Source organism: Pelmatolapia mariae, linkage group LG15 (assembly GCF_036321145.2).
Source record: "Pelmatolapia mariae isolate MD_Pm_ZW linkage group LG15, Pm_UMD_F_2, whole genome shotgun sequence".
NCBI classification, from domain to species: Eukaryota; Metazoa; Chordata; class Actinopteri; order Cichliformes; family Cichlidae; genus Pelmatolapia; species Pelmatolapia mariae.
Window position 1 is genome coordinate 16,266,291 of NC_086240.1, and position 23,653 is coordinate 16,289,943.

At 39.5% G+C, this 23,653-nt stretch overlaps 1 protein-coding gene across 2 annotated transcripts; it reads left to right on the forward strand.

Annotated features, from left to right (window-relative positions):
• The first annotated feature begins 845 nt into the window (after window positions 1-845).
• mia3 (MIA SH3 domain ER export factor 3) lies at window positions 846-22,336 on the forward strand. 2 transcript variants are annotated; one of them, XM_063494942.1, is made up of 28 exons: window positions 846-997; window positions 2,620-2,753; window positions 2,837-2,923; window positions 3,017-6,014; window positions 7,323-7,631; window positions 8,088-8,218; window positions 13,754-13,885; window positions 14,104-14,125; window positions 14,215-14,303; window positions 14,395-14,472; window positions 14,591-14,701; window positions 14,791-14,862; window positions 14,962-15,066; window positions 15,162-15,284; window positions 15,386-15,473; window positions 15,587-15,651; window positions 15,753-15,843; window positions 16,008-16,146; window positions 16,341-16,503; window positions 16,613-16,648; window positions 16,756-16,823; window positions 17,162-17,247; window positions 17,506-17,619; window positions 18,133-18,192; window positions 18,279-18,325; window positions 18,441-18,509; window positions 18,963-19,332; window positions 21,122-22,336. In XM_063494942.1, exons 1-28 carry the CDS (start codon window positions 877-879, stop codon window positions 21,379-21,381), a joined length of 6,168 nt encoding a protein of 2,055 aa, XP_063351012.1. In that variant the 5' UTR covers window positions 846-876; the 3' UTR covers window positions 21,382-22,336. The 2 variants fall into 2 exon arrangements, with proteins under 2 accessions (XP_063351012.1, XP_063351013.1); XM_063494943.1 differs by lacking the exon at window positions 18,441-18,509.
• The last annotated feature ends 1,317 nt before the right edge of the window (window positions 22,337-23,653 follow it).

A 23,653-nucleotide genomic window follows, 5' to 3' on the forward strand; every position in this document is an offset into this window, starting at 1 on the left:
GATTCACATGAGCCTGAAAATCATGCCCAGTGTTCTCTCCACTTTTTTCATTTATTTCTTTTCAAATAATAGATTTCCAATGGGCGACACCGTCTTTGTTTTTGACCCTCTCTGTGCCAGCCTATTTAAAAGATCTTGGAAACATCCCTGCCATAGGCAAACAATGGAATCTATTAAGATAGTAAGATCGGGACAAGTTATCAACACACCAATATGAAGGAGCAACCCACAGCAGATATATTTGTATATATGTAGATATCTCTGGATATCTACAGAGATATCCAGCATACAGAAAGCAGTGATGTACATGATTTTCCCAGCCGGTAATAAAGTGTAAAGCACAACTGCAATGCAGGATCATCCTCATTAATCACAGCACAGATACTGCTCCTAAGCGCACATATGCAAAGTTAACTGAGGCACAGAATAGGCATCAGTTAACTTTATATGACGGTCATTTCGTGCTAAACGATAAATCAAAAGCATTTATGCATTAGTTATTCATATACCATTTTTGGTTATCTTTCCACTGTATCAGTTTGCAGAGAGTTTGCGCAGAAAACCGAATAGTCAAGTATGCATGATAAGGAAACCCTTTTTTTAAATTAGGAGGAAAATATGCACATGCACTATACTAAATGATAAGCCTCCTTTATGACTGCATCTGCTTCACTTTTTCTTTTTCTTTCTTGTTGTTGTTTTTTTCCCCCCACCACGGCCACATGAAGCAGACACATCCAACCATGCATCCTGTGAAAAGCGATCCTGAGCCTACACCCAGCCGGATCTGCTGTGCTGACGTGTCGGCTCCTGCTGCCCAGTGCTCATGCTCCAGCAGCAGCAGCGGAGTCAATCCAGTCAACAGAAACTGCCAGCATGGCAGCAAAACACGTTTACCGACAGGGCTTTTTATTACTTTTATTTAACTTTATGTCAGCCGCAGCCCTGGAGAGAAGGTTCTCCGACTTTAAGAGATGCGCCGATCAGGAGTGCAGCAGTAAGTCCGCTGGCTTTCCAACTATTATCTCAGGGGGGCTTCTCTGATGCGTCTTCGCACCATCCCGATACTACAGCCATAAACTGCCTTTATCTCTTGACCTGTTGCCGGTCGATATTTGCGACCTTGATCTCCTCTTGCAGTTGTAGTGATGCTGTTTACCTGTGTGATGCCCAGTGACAACAGGACAAGCTAACATTAACATTAATCATTTGGCTGGGTAGGATTACTGGTTTCGATGCAGCCCATGTTGGCTGGGTGCCTGTCAGCTTCGGCCTGCCTCGCTCCCGGATAGTGGAAGCTAATGTTAGCAGCTAATTAGCCACCGGCCGGCTCGCTCTGCTAATGTTCGGGGTAAAGGTGATAGGTGAAGTTAAAGCCACGGTGTTTATAGTATTCAGCCACATTTGCCTCACTCTCATCTGGATTTGTGGGATTGGGCTGCTTTGCCACAAATCAATATGCTTCTGTAACGCTTCTAGCTAGCAAAGTTTACATTTTTACCCTGCCTCCTGACTCTTAACCTTTACATTCAGTGCAAGACTTAAAAAATGACACGCAGCAGTTTTACTTACAATAGAGAATATTCATTTAACAATTGTTAACCACAACCACAAAGTCATCTATAGGTGATAAGAACGTATTTTTATTGTTGACTTATCATCAGGGGGAGCTAATTTTGACTCATAAAACAGTAAATATCACACACTGTAACTCATAAAACACAAGTCAGAGCTGAAACTCAGCCGCTCAGGAAGAAGTCTGAGTGAAATACAAAATTTAAGACAGTGGTTAGTAGCTAATACTTGAATCATTGTTAAAGCTTCACCTTTTCTGTTTTTTGTGCATCAGTTCTGGGCGTATTTTTCTAATGCATGTGTTGTTAAAGTGGCAACATACATTTCTGTTATTTAGCTTTACATCAGTTTAGTATGTTGTAGTTAAAATGTAGTTGTCCAGTGAGATGTGTGGAATAAATGCCTAACAACATAACAGGAGAAAATTGCCGACAGATAAGTACAAGAATTACTGACCCTGTATGCTATCATCCCTCTTGTTGACTGATATGCACATTCAGTCGTAAGTATTAGTTATTGTTTATGTTCAGATGTCTTTGTTTCTCTGACACAACAGGCTGTAGTAAATGACAACAAACCAAAATTACTGGTTTCAGCTAAGGGTCGAATGCTTAGTATAAACATCAGCTTTAGCCCGGTGTTTCACATCTGGTGCATCCAAGAACCCATCCATCCAGTTTCTTCTGCATATCCAATTCAGGGCCATATTTGGGGTGCAGTCCATTCCAGATGGAGGCCTGACAAACCATTCACACTTATGGCCAGTATAGAATCACCAAGTGATTCTATACTGTTGGCTCGTCAAGCAAAAGATTGCTGGTTTGATTCTAGCCTGAGACACAAATAAAACCTGGGGGTTTCTGTCATCAGGAAGTAGTTTCTAGAAAACTCACCGGACAATATGAAAGCACCACACAGCGGCCTTAGCCTGCAGTGGATTCAAACTCAGCTTCTTGGTGTGGGGTGACTTGAACTAAGCCCAAAACAAATAAAATCTTTGAATAAGTCATTCTTACCCTTTGTTTTTTGTTTGTTTTTTTTCAGTGCTGCTGTGTCGGGGGAAAGCTGTGAATGATTTCTCAGGACCTGATTGTCGGTTCTTGTCTTTCAAGAAATCTGAAACTGTCTATGTATACTACAAGCTGTCAGGAAGAAGGCCTGACATATGGGCCGGAAGTGTAAGTATACTATAGCACATATTTATTGAGCTCTGGATTTAATTTGTGTAGTTAAAATCCTGAACATGTTCTCTCGTCAATAGGTTGGAAGCCAGTTTGGCTATTTCCCAAAAGACCTTCTGGCAGTTAACCACATTTATACTGATAAAGAATATGAAGTTCCAGCTGAGGTATGGAAATATATAAGAAGATAATGCATGTGTGACTACCAAAGATAGTAAGATGTAATTTTTAATTTTTTTTTTTTTTTTATCTCTTCTCAGGAAACAGATTTTGTCTGTTTTGACACTGGATTTGACAAGTTTGATAATTATGATGTAGATTTGCTCCTTGGCTTGTCAGCAGAGGAGAATGATAGCGAAAACAACAAAACATCTTACCAAGTCCAAGCAGCAGAGGCAATAGAAACAGGAGAAGAAGTAGCTCAGAGTGAAAAACAAACTGAGCATCATGATAACTTTGAGAAGCTTCATAAAGCCCCTGATGATCAAAGTGCCTCTTCAGCCATTCTTGATCAGTCAACTGAACCACCTTTAAAAAACATAATGGAGTCCAATGCAGAAGTTGCACGTGATGCTACAGAAGCTGAAGAGGTTAAGGAAAAACATGTACCAGAGTCTGTCCCTGAAAACTTGTCAGAAAAGAGTGAAACCAAAGATACACCTGCAAAATCTGAAGTGGAGTCTGTGCCCAAAGATGATTTTGTTTCAGAAAGCGAGCCAGTCTCGTCTTCTGAAGGAGTTCAAATCCCTGAGTTGAAAACGATCATTGGTTCAACTTTTGATGCCATCGTCACCGATGAAGAAATCACCAAGAAAATTACCCCATATGAAGAAGAGGAGGAGAGTGTAGATGTGGAAAACCATCCAGAAAGTGGCACTGATGTTAAAGAAGAAACTCCACTGCTCTCTTTTTCAGAAGACTCCATCAACACTCAACCATCTGTGGAAATCTCTAAGTTAAAAACGACCCTTGGGACAACTTTCGATGCTGTGATCACAGATGAAGACACCACCAAGAAAGTTACCCCATATACAGAGGAGGACAGTGAAGATGTGGAAGATCATCCCGAAAATAATACTGATACTAAAGAGGAAACTCCACTGCTGTCTTTTTCAGGAGAATCCTCTAACACTCCAACAACTGACTCTCCTAAAAATCCTGAAAGTCTGCCATTGACACCTGAGGATAAACCAAAGACAGCAGAGGAGAAGAATATGTGGACATCACTCGGAGACGCTGTGTTTTCAGCTGTCACTGGAGTAGACATGACCACACAAGAAGTGAATTCAGAAGAAGAGGAAGATGATGATGAGCGAGTGCCAATCCCTAAGTTAAAAACTACCCTTGGGACAACTTTTGATGCTGTCGTAACAGATGAAGAAAGCACCAAGAAAGTTACCCCAAATCCAGAAGACGACAGTGAGGATGTGGAAGATCAGCCCAAAAATAATAGTGATACTAAAGAGGAAACTCCACTGCTGTCTTTTTCAGGAGAATCCTCTAACACTCCAACACCTGACTCTCCTAAAAATCCTGAAAGTCTGCCATTGACACCTGAGGATAAACCAAAGACAGCAGAGGAGAAGAATATGTGGACATCACTCGGAGACGCTGTGTTTTCAGCTGTCACTGGAGTAGACATGACAGCAAAAAAAGTGAAGGAAGAGGAAGATGAGGATGAGGAAGACGAGGAGGAAGAGGATGTAAAAACCCATGATGAATCACTCTCGGTAAAATCCCCAAAGGACCCAGAGAACATGGAGCCAGTTCTTCAAGATTCTTCGAATTCTACATCTGATAATTCTGATGTGATTGAAAGCACCAGTGACTCAGAGAAACTTTTGTCTGATAAGAATGAGAATGATATAGAAGTGACTGGACATAAGGAAGCTCTGGATGAAACCAAAAAATCAGCAGAGGATCAAATAGAGCATCTAACAGAGGAGATGATAATATCCATGGAGCCAATGCCACAAGATAATAATTTAGACAACCATGAGGCTGAAGTAACACATATAAAAACCACACATGAGGCCACTGAAGACAAAGACGAGCAGGAGGTGCCCAAGGATTCAGAGATCGCTGAAGACAAAGACGAGCAGGAGGAGCCCAAGGATTCAGAGATCACTGAAGACAAAGAAGAGCAGGAGGAGCCCAAGGATTCAGAGGCCACTGAAGACAAAGACGAGCAGGAGGAGCCCAAGGACTCAGAGATCACTGAAGACAAAGACGAGCAGGAGGAGCCCAAGGATTCAGAGATCGCTGAAGACAAAGTTGAGCAGGAGGTGCACAAGGATTCAGAGATCGCTGAAGACAAAGATGAGCAGGAGGTGCACAAGGATTCAGAGATCGCTGAAGACAAAGATGAGCAGGAGGTGCACAAAGATCCAGATGTCACTGAGGATAAGGCAGCAATACCAGACAGTATTACTGCTGTAGAGCAGGAATTAGACAGTGCAGTGGATGAAAAAGAAAACATGACCGAAAGTGAAAAACACCTCAACTTGTCCGCTAATGAGAGGTCCAGTGACTCAGACCTCAGAGATGATGATAATGTAGTAAATGACAGCCTGCCTAATCAGATACCTGATGATTCAATGACAGATTTAGGAAGTAATATCAGTCAAGCAGAATTACCTGTTGATGAGCCAGAGATTCAGGATGCACTACATACAAGGGAGATGATGGAAGAAGATGAGACTCCAGATGTGGAGGAGGAGAACGATGAAGAGAGAGAAGAATTACTTGAAGATGAAAACGCGCTTTTGTTCTCGCAGTCAGACAAAACCTTGCCTGAAACAAGTCCACCTACCGTGTCACCTCCAGAGCCAGAATACAGTGAAAGCGTAATGAGACTGACTCTGCTGAGGGATCATTTCACCGAGGAGAAGATGGAGCAGGTCCAAAAGCTTCTGGGTCTAAAAAATCTCTTCAAACTGGAGGCCATGTTCATGGATCTGGACACAGAGTTTCAGGCTACCCGTCAGTCACAGACGGGTACTACAGAGGACGTTGAAAATGCACTCGAAGGCATCTTGGAAGCCTCTGAGAACACTATCTTGGACGAGATTGAGAAGATGCTTGATAGCCGGGACACTAAACACGACTATGATCACCATATGGACACAAGTAATTTGGACGAAGAAACAGAAATACTGGAAGACTTTCAGGAGCTGGCTTTCAGCCTGCGGCAAAAATATTCAACAGCCAGTGACAGCACGCCTTTAGCACTAGAACTGTCATCAGACACTGAGAAAGGTGGGTTTGATCTGTATTATTTGAAGTATCTTGAGTACATAAAGGCTTACACGTCTCTGTGGTTGCTTTTTCTGCTTTAAACATTGACAGTTGTGCTATTAAATATGTTCATTGCATCAGTTTATAATCAAAGTGAATGCAGAATTTGATACTGTGACGAAGCAGATATCCAGCATCTTGTTTCCAGATAAATAGATAGTGTCGTCATCACGCTAAAAGGGAGTTCAGTTCACACCCAACAGTAATGGAGCCGTTGAGATAGAATTTCCTGCCTTTCATACCATCCTAACAACAATTAATTGTGGTCACAAAGGGAAAGAAAAACATGTTTTCTTCTCATTCTCTTTGACATCAGAAACTTTCCCTAGGTTTTTTCAGTGTAGCCAGCTTTGACTAGCAGGCTACAACTTTTTTAGGTGAAATTTTAGATAAGTTGACTATCAGTGAACACAGTGCCATAATACTCTGACATAAATTAAAAGGAAATGTTCATAATTTCATTACAGAAAATTAAAAAAAATACTTTTTAAAAGGTAAAAAAAATAGCAAAAAGGCCCAAGAGTTTAGTGAACTTACCTCAAATTGCTTATTTTATTCAAACTCCAATCCAGAAAAAACACTCTTAAAGCTATTTTACAACAATAACAGAGGAGAAAATATTCCAAACTTTCCATCTTTTCTCTCACTTTGTTTGCTGTTTTGTCTTCTGAACCAATGGTTTCATTTTCACTCAATATACCAATTTAGGTATAGCTTAAGCATTAAGCAGATGGTCACTGTAGTGGATTTTCTGGGGTTATCCCTATCTATTTGTTGATGTACTTCTATTTGAGGAGGTCTGAAAACACATTAGTCTAAGTCAATCTTTTAGGAGACTGATAACGTGACTGTCCAGTGATGGCGCTGGGTATTTTGGCTCTTCAGTGGGCCACAAGGACAGCTCAGCTGCATGCTGATAGTGAAGAGACATAATGTGTTTCCTTATCTTGAGAGTTGACATAGGAAAGGGTTTATGAAAATCCATAAGAGATTAGAATTTCAGAATAACTCTAACCCTTTCTTGTAATGTTAAAAATAACTATATTTCATATTACTAATGCATTTCTCTTGAATAATTCTTTTTTCACAAAGCCAAAACTGATTTTCATGATAACCATGTATTAATTTATTTATTTCAAGTGTCATTTCCCAGAGAATTTGTCTTTACTCTGCAGATGTCATGCAATCTAGAGGCTAGTTCTAGATTTAAAATGTTTAATCTTAAAGTTAAGCTTTAGTTAAGGGTTTTCCCCTATGTTTCCATCTCAGATGAACAGGAATTGAATGTTAAAGAAGATGTGCCACACATTGCTGAGGAAGAATTGGACAAAATACCGAAGGCCGAGAGCGATGACAACCTGACAATAACGGATCCTGAAGAAAAGCCAGCTGAGGTTGAAGAGGAACAGCTGGTTAGACCGGATGTTAGCGTGGAGGAAGATGGTGGACACTTTAATAAAAACGAAGACAATCCGCTGAGCTTCAGCACATCTGATGAGATGCAAAAGGTGCCTCAAGCCACCGTGGAAAATGCCTTCGACATGGGGCTTGGTGTTGAGGTTGAACACTCACCCTCAGGTTGGTAATGTCTTTAGAGCAATGGTGTAGTGGAAATAAATTGCAGGTTTCCACCAACAGTTATAATATGTAAGATTACATAGAGACTGTGTGGTGTAAATAGTAATACAGGTTCCACATTGAAATTGTGCCTTGAACTTTAGTGTGCCATGGTCACAAAAAGGAGCATAAATGTTTGATTCCTAATAAAATATCATTGCTTTTGTGAAATATTTAGAACATGTAAACGCATTCTGAGAATTTTGGACTTTGGCTACAATAAAATGTGATAATCTTGAGGTCACCAAATCAGTCACATTAAGCTTCCTCTGGTTTTATCATATTAAAGTTACTCTATATTAGTTGCATTTGGTTTTGCCTTTATGTTGATATTTAACTATATTCTGTAATAGAAGAGCTTTATATAATCCAGCAATAACAAACGGACTTACTAACTGTTAAATTTTGTTTGATAAGGGTCTATGGACTCCGTGGAACCAGTGTCCGAAGTGCACGAAGAAGAAGTGGGGTTATTCTCAACAGGGCTTGTTTACACGGGCTGCATCCTTGCAATGATCACGAATAAAACTGCAGAGTGGACCACTGTGGTAAGTGTACCATCATTGTATACACCACATCCTGTATACATTAGAGTCACCACTGATCTAATTCACTACTCTAATTTGTGAAATATTTCAGCAACATCCAAATGAATCTAAATCGGCAATCAGTCTCGATGATCTGACAATAAAAACGGCAAAATAATGTCAGATTTTTCTGATCTCTCTTTGTTATGTGCAGGGAAGAAGCACAAACATGCAGATTTTTAAGGAACAAGTTAAACTTGGAAATTAGTTCTCTATCATCTCCTCTGTCTGCGTACGCTGAATATCTGTTGCTGGTTTGAGTGGCGCACAGAAAAATGAATAAACAAATGTTCCCTCAAGGGCTTCTTTAAAGGAAGTAGGAAAGAAAAAACTTATTATATACTTTTTAACCCTATCCCAGGACATCCTAACATCACTCACAGTTCATAGGGACATACTAAAAATACTAGGAAATTCAAAATTGACTGTTATTGAACGATATTATAGGACTTCTTTACCTGTTTGACTTTGCAGAGTTTCTTATTTTCATATTGCAAATCAAGGCCAATTATGCTATCACATATATCGTTCCTTCTCTGTCTAGAGTAAACATTTTGGGACAGAGTAAACTTGGCACAAAAAGTAATGAAATTTGTGTTTTGGTTAATAATTTCTTTGTTGTAACAGTGTTCTTGGGACTGTTGGAGTGCTTTTTTATTTACCCTTAAATGCTGCAAATTTATAAGGAAAATCACATTTTGGGGGGAGCCGCAGAGTTATTGACTCTTTTTGGTGTGGTTTATTGGATTGGATGATTGAAGTCTGAAGAAACAATTTATTCATTTAACAAACAGAGGCCCCGTTATCATGTGGAAGAACAACAGCCATGACAGCTTGGCACCTCCAGCAAAACCCAAAACATTTGAACCACGCTTCAGAGCAGATTTTCAAAACATCTCGGCTTTGGAAGCTTGAGACAGTGTCGAAACGTCTGTTTCGAGCTACCCATCCCTACCAAAAGTTTCTATTTCATTTGAACTTAGAGTGGCTTAGAAATATTACTCGTAAATGAACAGTACACAGTCCAGAAAAGTGCTGGCCTCTCTGATATCGTTCCGTAACATATTTCATGTTGCTAGGGTAACCAGATCCGAGCAAACTAAATGTGATGAAAGGGGTTTGTTTGCAAAGACTCTGTGGGACACATTGCTAATGCTGAGAGGGATTTTGATCTGACTTAAAACATGAATACACAGATACTGTGCAGGTTAAGGGTTTGGCATTGATTAGGTCAATCACAAATAAACTTTGATTTACTGTAATTTAGTTAAACTCAATGTCTATAGAATAGAAGTTTGTTTTTATGGTCCTATGTGGCAGTCTTTGTGCAGTCTTGCATTTCCTGTTTGCATCACTGTAACTGTTAAAATTTCCACCTCTTATCTCTGTGGTAATAATTTGGGGTTTTAGTAGGGAGGCATTCAAAGAGCGAATGGTTCATAAGATCACTGGTTCAAGACTGGGAGGAGACACAAAGCCAGCCTCAGGGGTCACAAGCTAGTGGGAAGGGCATCCGGTGTAGTATCTGTAACAAATCAACATGTGGTTCCCTCCTGTGTGGCAACCTCTTGGGAAATAAGGGAACAGCTGAAAGCATGAAAGTACTTTCAGCAAGGAAGCATTCATAGTTCAGCCCATCAATTTTTAAACCAAATTGTTTCTTGTGAGACTAGTGTCATCAGGAGTGTGAGACTGTACAGCATTTTTATATCGAGACAGTGTCCCACATTTTAAATGACTCTAATTTACAAAAATTGACTTGTGTCAGAACAAAACAACTCAAAGAGAACTTGGATGCATCCCTGCTAAAACCCAAAGATGATTAGCAGACAGAAAAGCTGAAAAGACAGCAACTGCAATGACAGCTGTTGGAAGCATGTACAGAAAACTGTTCCATACGACCAATTATAAACTTTAGTTTCCATTTATGCTCATCACTAATAAAAAAACAAAACAAAAAAAAACAGGAGCCTCAGCTGGAGATGACAGAGTTAAAGATGCTCAGATTTTATTGGAAGTGACCAAGATGGTCAGCAGGATATCAGAAGGTTGGTGTGACAGAGGAGAATCCAAGGAATAGGGTGAAATGGAGGCAGATGATCCACTGTTTTGTTTATAAGTTGGAAGAATTACTTTCAAGTAAAACACAGTATAGTTACTGCATCATTTGTTTAAGTGAAAAGGTGTGGTAATAGGCTTTAGTACTTTATCCCACATTGTACTACACCAGCAAAATATTTGCCTCACATGTGTTTTGTTGGGCTGTGATTGCCCTATATGAGAATCACTGGCGAGGACTTTTGTAGAGCCAGCCAAAATGTAGGGCATTGTCGCAATATTTGGGGCAGACAAGGTCACAGACTTTTGTCTTGCTGCTCTGAAAATAGGAGGGGATGGATCGATCTAAATATTGATTATATAGATACCGGCGTTGGTACTGGTATCTGATCAATACTTGTGTGATAGGACTGATCCTTTAGTTTATCTCCTCTGAGTAAACTGGTTCTCATGTCACTCAATTTAACACTTACTTCAGTGTTAAATTTTACTGAAACTGAAAAAATGTATCCTGAACATGAAAATATTTAAGTAATTTAAGTATAGTATAAGAACCCTTTTTGGTTCACTATCAAGTCATTTTTATTTATTAAGCACATTTAAAATAACAGGGGTTGACATAAAGTGGATGCCAGGAGGGCACATTTAAATTCCAGCGCTTCAAAAAAAAAAAAAAAAAACATAGTAAAAAAAAAAACTCTCAAAGGTGCGCTTGTGATTTGTTAACAAATTAATGCAAAAATCACATAATTTAGTTGTCATAAAAACGTTTCAGATTAAGCATCAGATATTGATGATGCATTCACCTCATAAATCATTATATGCGGCTCTTAAAAGTACTGACACAGGGAAAGCTGAGTCTGTACATACTTTATATAATAGTATACTTTATACTGTATATAATTTTGAATAGATACCAAAAATTGCAATGTTGCATTCCACTACCCCACATTTTTCCGCATGAACAAACTCTTTTCCCCACATATAGTTTTTGGGGAGCTGGAGACTCGGGAGACTTGCATGACTTTAGAGACTTTTGTTGAGCCAGACAAAATGTGGGACAGAGGATTAAAGTGGGTACATCTCTGGTCGCCCTACATGTAAAAGACGTCGGTCTTACTGCTCTGAAATGGTGATGAATTATGTGAGAACTCAAATTTCCAGTTTTCCCTGAACGCCCCCTCCGGCCCTCCCCCTGCCTTGTTGACTGTCGCGGTACAGGCTGAAGTTCAACACAGCCGGTGCTGAGCTGGCTGCTGGGGCTAACGGCCTTATTGTGGCATGTACAGGCAGATAATGTGTTGTTGAGTTAGTAGAGCCTTTTTTGGTCGCTACAGTCGTTATCCATAATCAGAACCACCAGCTCTGCTAACGACCGTTGCTTCACGATAACGGCTGTGAATGGGATTTGACGGGTGATCTGTAATTACCGTTAGCAAGTCGTTGTTACCAACTCTTATCTCCACTATTTTACGTTGTCCATTTGTCTAACGACTGCTTATTTGTCTTTCGTACGCGGGAGACATTAACGCTCCTGGATACCGAGCGTCTGTTTAACGATACAGTTACTTTGTGGATAGCTAACGTGCTAGGCAGCTAGCTGATACCTGTCAAACTAGCATCTGGCTAGTTCCGTTCTTGTTTTTAAACACGAGAATGGAGAGGGAGACATTATCCCTGCCTGTCATGGAACCGGAGCACACATATGTGGTTTTTGTGAAGGAACTGCAACATGTAAGTATTCATTACAGTATTTAAAAAAAAAATAAAAAAAAAAGCCAGACTGACACCTATATGAATATTATTATTTACGCTGTCACGGCCTGTGGGGTTAACCATGACGTGTTAATTAGCAGGTGGCTGATGGATAATGACTAAAGTGTACCTAAGTGTACTCACCAAACTTGCCTTTAGCATTAGCAGCAGTCGACCGGGTCTTGTATATTTAATTGAAGACCTTTTACTGTCCTGTGCCCTTTTCATTGCTATCTAACTGTTCTTACAGCCCAGCCTTTGTTAAATGCGTATTGAACATTTAGAATTGAAAAGTAGTAAATTGGAGAGAGGCTTTTAATATTTGCCATCAGTATTAAGGCAGCTGTAATCCCTGTATTTTATTAGAGCCACGCAGTGAGAGCATGTATGTGTTTGCTACTGTTGTCTCATGGGGAGTTCAAAGGTTTCTTTGTGATTGGACTAATATGCTCGGTTTGGTATGACTGGGCATAAATGAAGCTAGTTTAACTATAAAGTGAAACCCACCTAGCTTGTGAAAGAGAAAAGCTTATAGTATGAATTGCTCCCTAATCAAGTAATGTATGAAATGCTACATCACTTCAAAATGTATGTATAGAACAATGTAGAAAAACATGTTATTTTTATGTTAATAAATAACCAACAGAATTATTTTGGTGACTAAACTGAAAGTGTAGACTAATCTTTTTGTGTTTTTATATCGATCCTGTGTCCTTTACCACATACACTCAGCTGCCACTTTATTAGATGAATACTTGGGGGCTTGGCAATGTTTTCCAGTTTTCTGTTGTCCAATCCTGCTGAGCCCATGTCAGTCATATCCTTAGTTTCCTGTTCTAGCTTACAAGAGTGGCACTTCTGCTGCTGCAGTAGCCTTTCTGCCTTAAGATTCGTTGTGGGACAGAGATGCTCTTCTTGTTAATCTTGGTTGTAATGAGTGCTTATTTGAGTTACAGATGACTCTTTACTGAAGTGTCATAGTTTGGTAAATGTATGCACAGTGTCTTAGTCTAAAAATAGATTTAATTTGATGTTTAATTAGAGCTTCTGCAGTTTTTTTTATTGTATAGTTTGTTTTTCCATTGGGCTTTTTTGTTTATTTATTTTACAGCCAGATTTATAGTCATAATTATTTTTGATACATTTTGAAACATGGTGACTCTCTTGTCTCTTTTTAATTAAGTGTCTTTGAGCTAAATAAAAAAAAAAACATTTTTGTAAACCAAAGTATTCATGCCATAGCCTGAACTTAGGCTTTTACTGAGAGGAAAAAGTGATGTTGCGATAGGCAAAATGAGAAAATGATTGTATAGGAGAGCATGACACTGTTGTTTTATGACACTACTGTTTTTTCTGTGATTAACTGTTCAGCTCTTCCTTCCTTGTTGACAAAAATCTCTTTTTATCATCTTGGCTAGAGCTGAAGTAAATCTACCGCAGGCTGTTCGAATTTTTAGAGATAAGGAAAAGTGCAATCAAGTTATAAGACAAAATAAGAGCATCACTATGAAAATAATTTTCAATCAATTTCTTTTTCTTCTTTTCACCACTGTTGAAAGCTGTGTTTGTAACTAGAAATTGATATAATTGAATTGCATAGTGCTAGTTTAACCATCTGTTTCCAGTTTAATTTTGTTCTCCAGAGTTAAAGCTGTGGTTGTGGGGGTTTTTTTGTCTCTTCAGATGATTTCATTGCTGCCTGAAGAGTGGAAGCCAGGAGAAACTTTGTTTGGCTGTCCTTGGCAAGCTGTTGTCATCACTGCTTTGGTTGGAGTATTGACCTTCACCCTCTTCTTCTGGAGGACTGTGCTGGCAGTAAGTGTTGTGATATTGCTGCTCTGTTTATTTGGCGCCAGTAAAATGCCAATATTATTTGTATGAGCTTTGATTTAATAAGGCTTTGTATCCCCCTGGGTTATACTCCCATTGGATTGAGTTATACACAGTATAAAATCTTCCACATGTAGGTCATTGTTGGATGATATTATACACTGTAAGATTTAAAATTGATTTTTTTAATTTTATTTTTAAAGATAAAGAAGAAAGAGTACCTCGGTAAGTTTTCAGTTATAATTTTTGCACAACATGACAAAATGCATATGTGTACGGCCTCATTGATTGTGTGCTTTGTGTTATGGGAAAAGTGGATGAAAAAAGACTCAGAGAGCAAATCCAGGTGCACAAAAAGGAAAAGGATGAAGCTCTTGCCAAAATGGCTGAACTCCAGAAACAGGTGAGCCCCAGAAAGAGAAATGTTGTTGAGTTTCTCCTGGACAAAAACAAACATAACACATCTGATTCATGTTTTCTTCTTTTTGTAAAAGACTGAACAACTGAAAGAAAATCGAAAACAGTCAAAGGAAACTGTTAGTTGTGCAGTGAAAAAGATGCAAGAGCTAGAGGTAAGCAGTAAGACTCTTTCTCATATGTATTTAGTCTTACGTAACTGGGTTGAATCTTTGTTGACACTCAGTTATTTGTTGAAGGGTTGTCGTTAATTTTTTTTGTTACTGTTTGCAGAGTAAAGTCTTACAGGCTGAAACATTGAATAAACAGATGGCAGAGGAAAAGGACAAATACGCACAGCTACTGGAGGAAGAGCAGGCAAACACTCTCCAAAATGAAACAAGAGTAAGTGTTTCATTTGCTTTCTGCTCGTTGTTATTTGCGTTCTTTTCGCTGATTCATGCTGCAATTATTTATTTATTTATTTTTAACAGATTGAGAAATTAGAGAAGTTAAACGAGAAGCTACAAGCTAACAGGAAAAAGATTCAGGAAGCGCTCTCTAAGGTACAAATCCTTTTGGGATATTTTTTTTGCAAACTCTGTAGTGTTACTGTGACCTTTTAGCTTTAATTTATCTTATAAACTGTTTTCTTTCATCCATAGACTACTGTTCTCCTGGATGAAGCCAAGATTCGGGAAGATGCCCGAAACGTTCAACAAAAATGTCTTGAGAAAGAGTTTGCTGCGTTAAAGGACGAGAACAAAACAGTAAGACAGATATGGATATTTCTCTTTTATATTGTCATTAATCTGAATATTTAATCAGATTTAATTTATGCTTTTTACCCTGTCTCTTCTAACAGCTGAAGGTCACCATTAAAAGCTGGGAGGAAAAACACACAGAGCTTAATGAGAAGATTAAAGTCTATCAGAAGTCCCAGAAAGAACTGGAGGACTCTGTGGTGCTCAAAGATCACAACGTGGAGGTTTTTTCACTAACTACTGTCATAACTCTTCCTGATTTTTGTTATCATTTATTTATTTATTTAGTAAATCGTCTCACTCTTGCGCAATATGTCCACTTCAGGTGCTGTCTGAACTTCTGTCTGACCTGGAAGCTTGTGATTTACAAAAAGGTGACACCAAAGTTTTGGCCAATGGTGAAGTAGCACCTGGTAAGTTTGTAGTTTATCAGAATATTAAGGGATATCATAAATGTGTGGATGAAATATGGCGAGTAGTTTCATTAACCGCTGTTTAATAATATAGTGTTTTGTTGTTCTTTCAGTCTCTCTTACAGACAAGAAGACAGCCATAAAGAACAGAATCAAACAGATGATGGATGTTTCTAGGGTGAGATATCAACAGATGTTGTAAAGCTTATTATATTTTAGTTTATAGAGGATTGTTCGGTTTCAAAATGTTATTGCATTTTCTTGTATTTTTCCCTACAGGTTCAGACCACTCTTGCTGTAGTTGAAGAAGAGCGGGATCGCTTCATGACAAAACTACTGAATGAAGAGAAGTCCAGGAAGGCAATGGAAGGTACATTGTGAATTTGTTTAATGTCCTCGGGATTCCCATACACTTGTTTGCCATACACCTAGGGGTCATTTTTGACCTGAGGACAACACAGGGGTTAAGAAGTTGTGTAATTCAGTTGGGTATCTGCATCCCACTAAACTCCTATTTGTTTTATTTTAAAACAGAGCAACACCAGGAGCTTGAACATGCAATCTCAACCCTGAAAAGTGAGAAGAGCCACATTGAAAACCAGTTCAAGATCCTCCAGCAGAAAAACGAAATCATGGTCGAAATGTATCAGCAGAAGGAAAATGCCCTGCAGCAGTAAGTGAAGTCTTCAGCAAATTCGAAATTGTTACTTTCTTGTCGTGAATGTCTGAAAGTCTTCTGTATTTTTGTAGTTGTAAATTTTACTTGCTGTCTTTACACCATGAATGATGATGATGAGTAAGTGAAACCTCTCATCAGTCGTGATTTGTAGGAGGACTGGGAGTTACTGTGTTTCTCTGCGCACACAGGAAATTAACGAAGGAGGAGCTGGAGCGGCGCAGCAAAGAGAATCTGCTGTCGGAGGTTGGAGGGAAAGCTGTTGAAGCTGAGGAGCAGGTTAAAATTTTAAGGCAGCGCATTAATGAGATGGAGGACCAGATGAAGAAGACTGAGGAAGTCTACAAAGAGCAGGTAGACTGTGTGTTTGTTTTTTTTATCTTAACGTTTTCAGATTAGCCAACAAAAAAAAAAAACATTACTCCAATCTGAATCTCGGCTGAATGTGATTTTCTTTCTTTAGATCAAAGAGCAGGAGAACAAAACTCACTCAAACTGGGTATGTTTCCACACCGTTTATTTACAGATTCTATAAATAATTTATTCAGTCTGTGTAAGATTAATATTGAGCTAAAGCGTTACTCTGCTTCTTTGCGCTTCCTGCAGGTGAACGCTCGTAATGCAGAGCGAGCTCTAAACCAAGAGAAGCTCGAATCATCGAAGCTTCGTGAAAAGTGAGTTTTGGCAGTTGTTAAAGCTTCCTTGTTGTTCTGGAATATCAGAAATTTTGTTTACTCATAATGAGGCCGTTTCTATACAGGAAGTTGCGAAAGCCTGAAAATGTTTAGTGGTTACCGCACATCATAGCTGTTCCTATTACTGCTTAATGTGACTTCAGGCTGAATAGCTTGGAGGCTATTGATTGTTTTGTTGTTGTTGTTTTTTGGACAAACTGTGAAATAATTTAATGATGTCACCACTGGCTCTGTTACATTTTCATCAGATAATTAAAATTACCGTTAGTCACAGCCCAGTTTAACTGCATCTGAGCTGTTTTTCTTCCTATTCACAGATTGGCTGTACTCACCTCTCAGCTCAATGAGCGCCGCGCTCCTCTCTTCAGACCAAACTCTGGTCAGCCTGCAGGCCCTCGCCAAGGTAAGCAGGCACATTTCACCCTCTATTTTATTTCCATCAGCTCAGCTGTCATCCTGAAGAACCACTGAAGATGATACTGTTTTCTGTTACGGGGGGGCTCCAGTTTTGCCTCATATGTGTTGTGATTGTGTATTTTTCCTGTTCATGTGCTTGATTTTTCTTGGAGACCCTGAAGTGAGGACCTCTTTATTGCATGACTTGTTGTTTTGTCAGCTGCAGTTCTTTTCTTTTGGTAAATTGACGGTTCAATTGTAACAGGTGACTCATACGGGCCCTCTCCTGTGAGTGGGGGTGCACCATCCCCACCTATAATGATTGAGGGTCCCAGGCGTCCTCCTTCTGCCCCAGTTGCACGGAGAATTGACCCGTTTGGTGAGTCCAAGTGGATTGCTTCCCCCACTTCCTTTTTACCCAAGTGGAACATCACTCTCCGTTACAACCTCATCTCTCTCCTCTTTCCCTCCTGACTTTATTTGTCTTTTCAGCTCTCTCACCTCAAGTTTTCCTTTTATATTTTTTCCTAGTGTGTATTGCATCCTGATTCCTTCGGGTACCAGCTCTTATTTTCCCCCTCCCTCCCTTTTCAGTTGGATCATTTGCTTGTTTCTGTTGAAATGTGCTTTTGCTTTTGTTTCATTAAAAACAAGAAGATTAGATTGTGGAAGAAGATTTGCTGAATTTGTATGTGTATGTGTGAAAAAGTTAGACATCAAAGATGATTTCATTTAAATGCAAGGGTTTGGGGGGATGTTTTTGTACCTCTGATTTATTAATTTATTTTCCTAGGGTGTACAGTCTCTTTGTTTCCTCTTTCTTTGTGTGTTCCCTGCAAAGGTGCTCCATGGAGTTGTGGTTATTCATAGTTTTGTCTTTTTCTACCCTCAGGTCCTCGACCTCCATCAGATCCCCATGGTCGTTACCCTGAAAAACACATCTCTGGGATGGGTATGTCCTCTGTAGTTTGTGCGTTTCCAAGGGTTTGCCTTTATTTTGAACCTGTTATTAATGCAGTGCTGTTTCCCCTCTTTCAGACATGATGGGCCCACGTAGCTCATCTCCAGCCAACTTGGATGCATCTGTAAGTTTCTTTTTAATCATATCAAACCCATTTTTATGTGATGCCATCTCTCCTTTCATGTGTAGACTTAGAGCTCCTGCTGCATTTCCACTGTGTTTGTCCTACTCTGAAACAGACACAAGCAGTAGATCCACAGATAAAAACAGAGACTAAGGCTGAGGTCACCACAGAGAATCCAGAGGCAGTGAGTACAGATGCTGTCAGTCCAGGTGTTGGTGTGAAGGTGTTTGGATGCACTCCACATCCTCTTCCCTAAAGCTGGATTTGGATTTGGAAGGGGATCAAAGGCTTTTTTTTTTCTTCTTCTTTGGGGCTGACTAAACATTTTTTTAGGCTTAGTGTGTTTTTCATCTCACTGCACTGAAAGAAACAGCAACTCAAAAATGTGTCTTGGAAATACTGGGGTTATGAAAAATTGCAGAGTATGTGTGTCATATATCAAGATGCTATGAAAGTGGCTTGTTTTTAATCCAAATAACCATGGTGTGTGGTTAGTGGTCATGTGATTAAACCCTGGCTAAATGCACTGTGTGGTTTCTGGATCACTTCACTGCATGACAAAGTGTTAGCCCATCTATACTCTCATGAAAGTTGTCACTTCAAATTTTCATGTTTGTTTGTTTTGTTTGTTTTCCAGGGTCCAGGATCCTTCATAGCATCACCAATCAGGGACTCACCTGGACCCATGGTCCATGGACCTCCACCTGGTCCTGCACCCTATGACCCAATGCTCCCTCCTGGCCGTCTGCCACCACCCATAGCTTACAGACCATTGCGACCTGGCCCATATCACCTCCCACCTTCTCTTCAAGGTCCTCCCCTACCAGCTAATGGACACCCAGGTATGCCCCTGCCTGGACCAATGGGAGGAGAGTTTGGACCCCCCAATGGACTTGCAATTCCCCCCAGGCAAGGCCCTGGCCTAGGCATTGATCCCCGGGGTCCACTCCCACCGCAATTCCGTCCCCCTCCACCTCATCACTTTGGACCGATGCCTCCTCCACAGGGTACGTTCAACTTTTTGTTTTATTTATAACACTTTATATTTTTAGGTCCATATAAACCTGATGTGGACCTCTTTATATGCCAGACTTTCTCATTTTAGTTTTAGCCAAAATGGGAAAAGTTCATTAAAATGTTATAGTTGTACTGAGTAGGGCTGTAACTAACGTTTATTTATGTAGTCAACTAAGCTGCCAATTTTTCTTTGATTAGTCAACAATTATTTCCATAACTCGTATCTCCACTTCCTGTGTGCAAACCTCAGGCTCTAGGCTCACCATGTTGTCTTGTCCCTCAACAAATTAAAATGACCCAGGAAACATGAATTTGAAAATAATCAAATATATTTTCAACATTACTCAACAGGACCGTCAGAATAAAAATGAAATAAATAGAAATATCAAGTAACACAAATTAAATTGCTAGTAGTATTTAAACCAAAAATAACGTGCAAATAGGAAACTAAAAATGGCTTTTGTCCATAAGGTCAAATAAAGATTAAATCAAAAAGATTTATTTTCTAGTCCAAAATAACACATTTCAAGATGTTTCAGTTCATGAATTCATGATTGCAGTGGACATATCTTTGAGATGATGTTCCCAGCTGTTGAAAACCACGCTAAAGATGCTCTCTGTCATGACTTCAGCCATTTGAGAGGTGGATGAGTCTCTTTACAGGACAAACTCATCTATACTACTTTGCTTAATACTAGTAAAACAGAATTGGAAAAGACTATTACTGTCATTTATAGTAAAACACAAACTCTGGGACATACTTAGATCAGTTGAACTGCCGACAGACAGTCTGTTGTCATCATCTTCAGTATTCTTCGGATTCAGATTCCAATTCAGCATGCAGAAGAAGAGCAGCAAGCTATTAGACATGATTCACAGTGGAGTTGAGTGAGGCCAGATAGCTTGAAGTAGAGGCAGTGTTATAGTAAAGCCCGGAAATGGACTCCATTTGTAGCCGCTTGCAATGCTTAAAATTTGATGAAGAGCAGCCATTCATAAACAAAGAGGATAATAGCATGATGGTAAATGAGCAGAAAGTAGTGCAGTGTACCACATGATGAGAGGAGTTACGGCTTTAACAAAAAAATTATTGGTTTTTTTTTTTTTAATGTTTATACATGACATTTTCTCACATTAGCCACCATTAATTTCTAGTCATACCAAGCCAATCTTACTTGGACTTAAAAAAATATGTAATAAACTGATCAGGGAAGCCATTCATATAGTTCGCCTTATCAACTCTTCAGTTTTAACTAGTTTAAGGTGGCATTCTGGCTTTCTAATAGCTCAGCTTTTGGCAGATTTAGATTCTGTTTGTAGCAGCTGAGGGGTTCCTTGGACTTACGAGATGAACATACACAATGCTTATCTCTTATTAAATAATGCCAACTTTATGCTTCCCGTCTAAAAATGGCAAATAACATAATCTGCTGCAGTGGTTTTCATCCTGGCTGACTAACATGAAACAGGAAGGGCCGGGGCGAGCTGGTCAGCAGTAAGTGAACTTTCAGAATAGGAGGGAGGGGATTGTCCACAAGTAAATGAAATGCAGATGCTAATGTGGTGCTGATTTAAAAATGAAAAGAAAAAAAAATGAGTTGCAGAATATATTCTGGTCCCTGTTCATCTACTTGGGCTACTAAAGTCTATGTGTAGGAAGACCCTGAGGCAGAAGAAGGCAAAGGCTTCTTTATTTCCTGAAAGAAGTACAGACCTGGTCTTTGGTCTTTGGTCTTTTTGTCTTTGTGACCATCATTTCCCTGCGATTTTCCTGTTTAGGCGTCCGTGGGCCCATGGGACCTCGTCCACCCTTCCCTCCTGACATGCGCTTCCCATCACCACGTGACCACCCTGGCCAACCTGTGGACCTGCCTCTAGGTGCCCCGCCTCATCCAGCACATCCTGGTGATGCTTATGGCCTGCCTGCACCCGATGCCCTCCAGAACTCTGTAGGCGCTCACAGCGTCCCCAGACAGGACCTGCACATGAAGCAGGAGGCCCCTCAGGACTCAGCCAGGCCAGAAATGGTCAAGCCTTAAATATGCCACCAGCTATGGCAGAGGACTCAAACACCCCCGTTAACTAAACCTGTCACAATAACAACCCAGATCCAGTACAAACAAAGATCATGATTATTTTCATAGTCCAGATGCAAATGTTCTTACAGCGAGGCCCACAGATTAAAGAATGATCAGTTATGTCTGAAATGTGAGCTGAAAGGGTTGCCACTTTTCTAAACAGCCTGTGCAATAACACTTCATTTTATGCCAGATTTTCATTTGTGTTGATCTTTAAGAAAATTATATAGCTATGATTTTTAAAGGGGCAGATTTTTTTTTTTTTAAATGTCATTTCCTGTGGAAATTGTTTTTTAAAATGGAGAAACAGGAGGGAGGTTTAGCTTCTAGCATTTCAGGAATACCATGATTTTTCCCAAAGCTCTTGCTTTACGTACAAATTTCAAAGCAAATGTGTAATTTGACGGCCAGATGTATAACTTATTTTACTATGTTGGTAGAACTTTTATTAATAAAGAATATAAAAGCTGTGTGTGGTATGTTAATACTGAGGATGTTTTTGTAGGGTGTGTGATGAAGAATATATGTGAAGAAATAAGGCGTACATCTGTGCTGTTATACAAACATGTTGGTCCGAAAGCTGCTGTTTCGTATTTACTGTCTACTGCTCAGTGATTGTGCTGTTGGTGGGACAAGGACAAAAAAGCTGCTCAGATAATCTGATTTGCTGAGCTGGGAAGTCGTTCCACCAACATGTTCATGTGCTTTTAAGTCAGAATGTGAAAACGTACAGAGACAATGTGTTTGCATTTTTATTGCTCAGAGTGATGATGACAGTTTTTTGTTATTTAATTAACTGGGGTTTCTTTTTCTGGTTTACAGCTAAAATGTAACTTTGTAACTAATCCAGGTCTCTCTATGTGGAGGGAAAGTGTTACAACAGAATGCCATAATTCAAATTAAAAATGAGGGGAAAAAAATTATTTGAAATACGTGAATTTGCTCAATTAATCAAAAACGTCTCTTAGTTAACCAAATATTTACTTTGACCCGCCGTGTGTCTGAGTATGACGTCAATAAGTTGGCCACCTGTGCAACAAAAGTTTCTCAGACTTTCCAAGACGTTTTTTATGCTTGAGTGGGAGTTCATGTGAGTTTTCAGTCTTTTTCCGCTTACTCCACTACCAAAAGAATGTAAGGAGTAAATACACTGCTTCTCACTGTCCTAGAAGACACTCATTCATGCTTCATCTCTGATTCAGCACTGGCTTTGGGCCACTTCTGCCTTTGTGCTCTGAGGATTGTCTGCTATGTGATAGAAACTAGGGTGTCTTGTGGGCTGGATCTGGCAATCGGTGGTAGATTTCTCCAAGTAGCCCCTCCTAAAGCCACTGATGTCAGTGGTAGTAACATTGTGGTGTTGGCTTTTTGGTGGAAATTCTTGGATATGGTGTTACTGACCACCTCCTTCTTACAAACCACATTTACCTGAATATTCAGGAAGCTGGAATACCCAGAGGTAACCTGCACAGAAAGGACCCTGGCCAAAGCAGAGGATTTGAACCAGGAACCTTCCTGTTTCCTTTTTTGGTTTGTAAATCTGACAAAATGTTAAAGAAGCAAAACATGATGCCTCAGCTACATATAGTAGTCATACATCCGTGCTGATTTGTGCTAATTATAACTCAATTTTCTGTCTTTACATCATCTTCACATTAAACATTTTTATTCGTAGAGTTTGAAATATTTAATAGCAACACGTCACTCCTTGATATTAACTTTTCAATTTCAGTATATTAATGTATAAACTTTTGCTTATCAACTAAAGCTGACTGCAGAATAAAACAAAGAAAAGAAACAGATTAAAACCATAAACTATGTCCCTAATATTCAACATTTACAAGATAACAGAACTCTGTTCATTTATATCTGTTTTAGTGCAGTCAGCCTTGGTCAGGATAGTTTTATAGTCAAAAAAAAGAAAGCGCTTGTAGGTCAGTGAACTGGCGAAAATTCTGGGACACAAAACTATTTTGCATGTTTCTCATAAATTTTGTGTTTTAAGGGTAAAAAGCCTACCTGCTAATGGAAAGTAGTTCTGGGAACCCAGTGTATTAAAGGTTAGCAATGGGGTCTGGTTTGGGATCTCCAGCAAAGATCTAGGGAGGCTCCAGTATGTCCAGAACTCAGCTGTCAGCCTTCTAACACACACCAAGTTCTAGCAACATAACACCCCTAACCTCATAAAACTCCACTTGCTCCCAGTCAAGTCATGGATCACCTACAAGATTTG

Coding starts and splice junctions, on each gene's coding strand:
- mia3 (XM_063494942.1), top strand. CDS start 877: ATGGCAGCAAAACACGTTTACCGACAGGGCTTTTTATTACTTTTATTT. Junction 2,924..3,016: donor AATATGAAGTTCCAGCTGAG/GTATGGAAATAT, acceptor ATCTCTTCTCAG/GAAACAGATTTTGTCTGTTT. Junction 7,632..8,087: donor GGTTGAACACTCACCCTCAG/GTTGGTAATGTC, acceptor TTGTTTGATAAG/GGTCTATGGACTCCGTGGAA.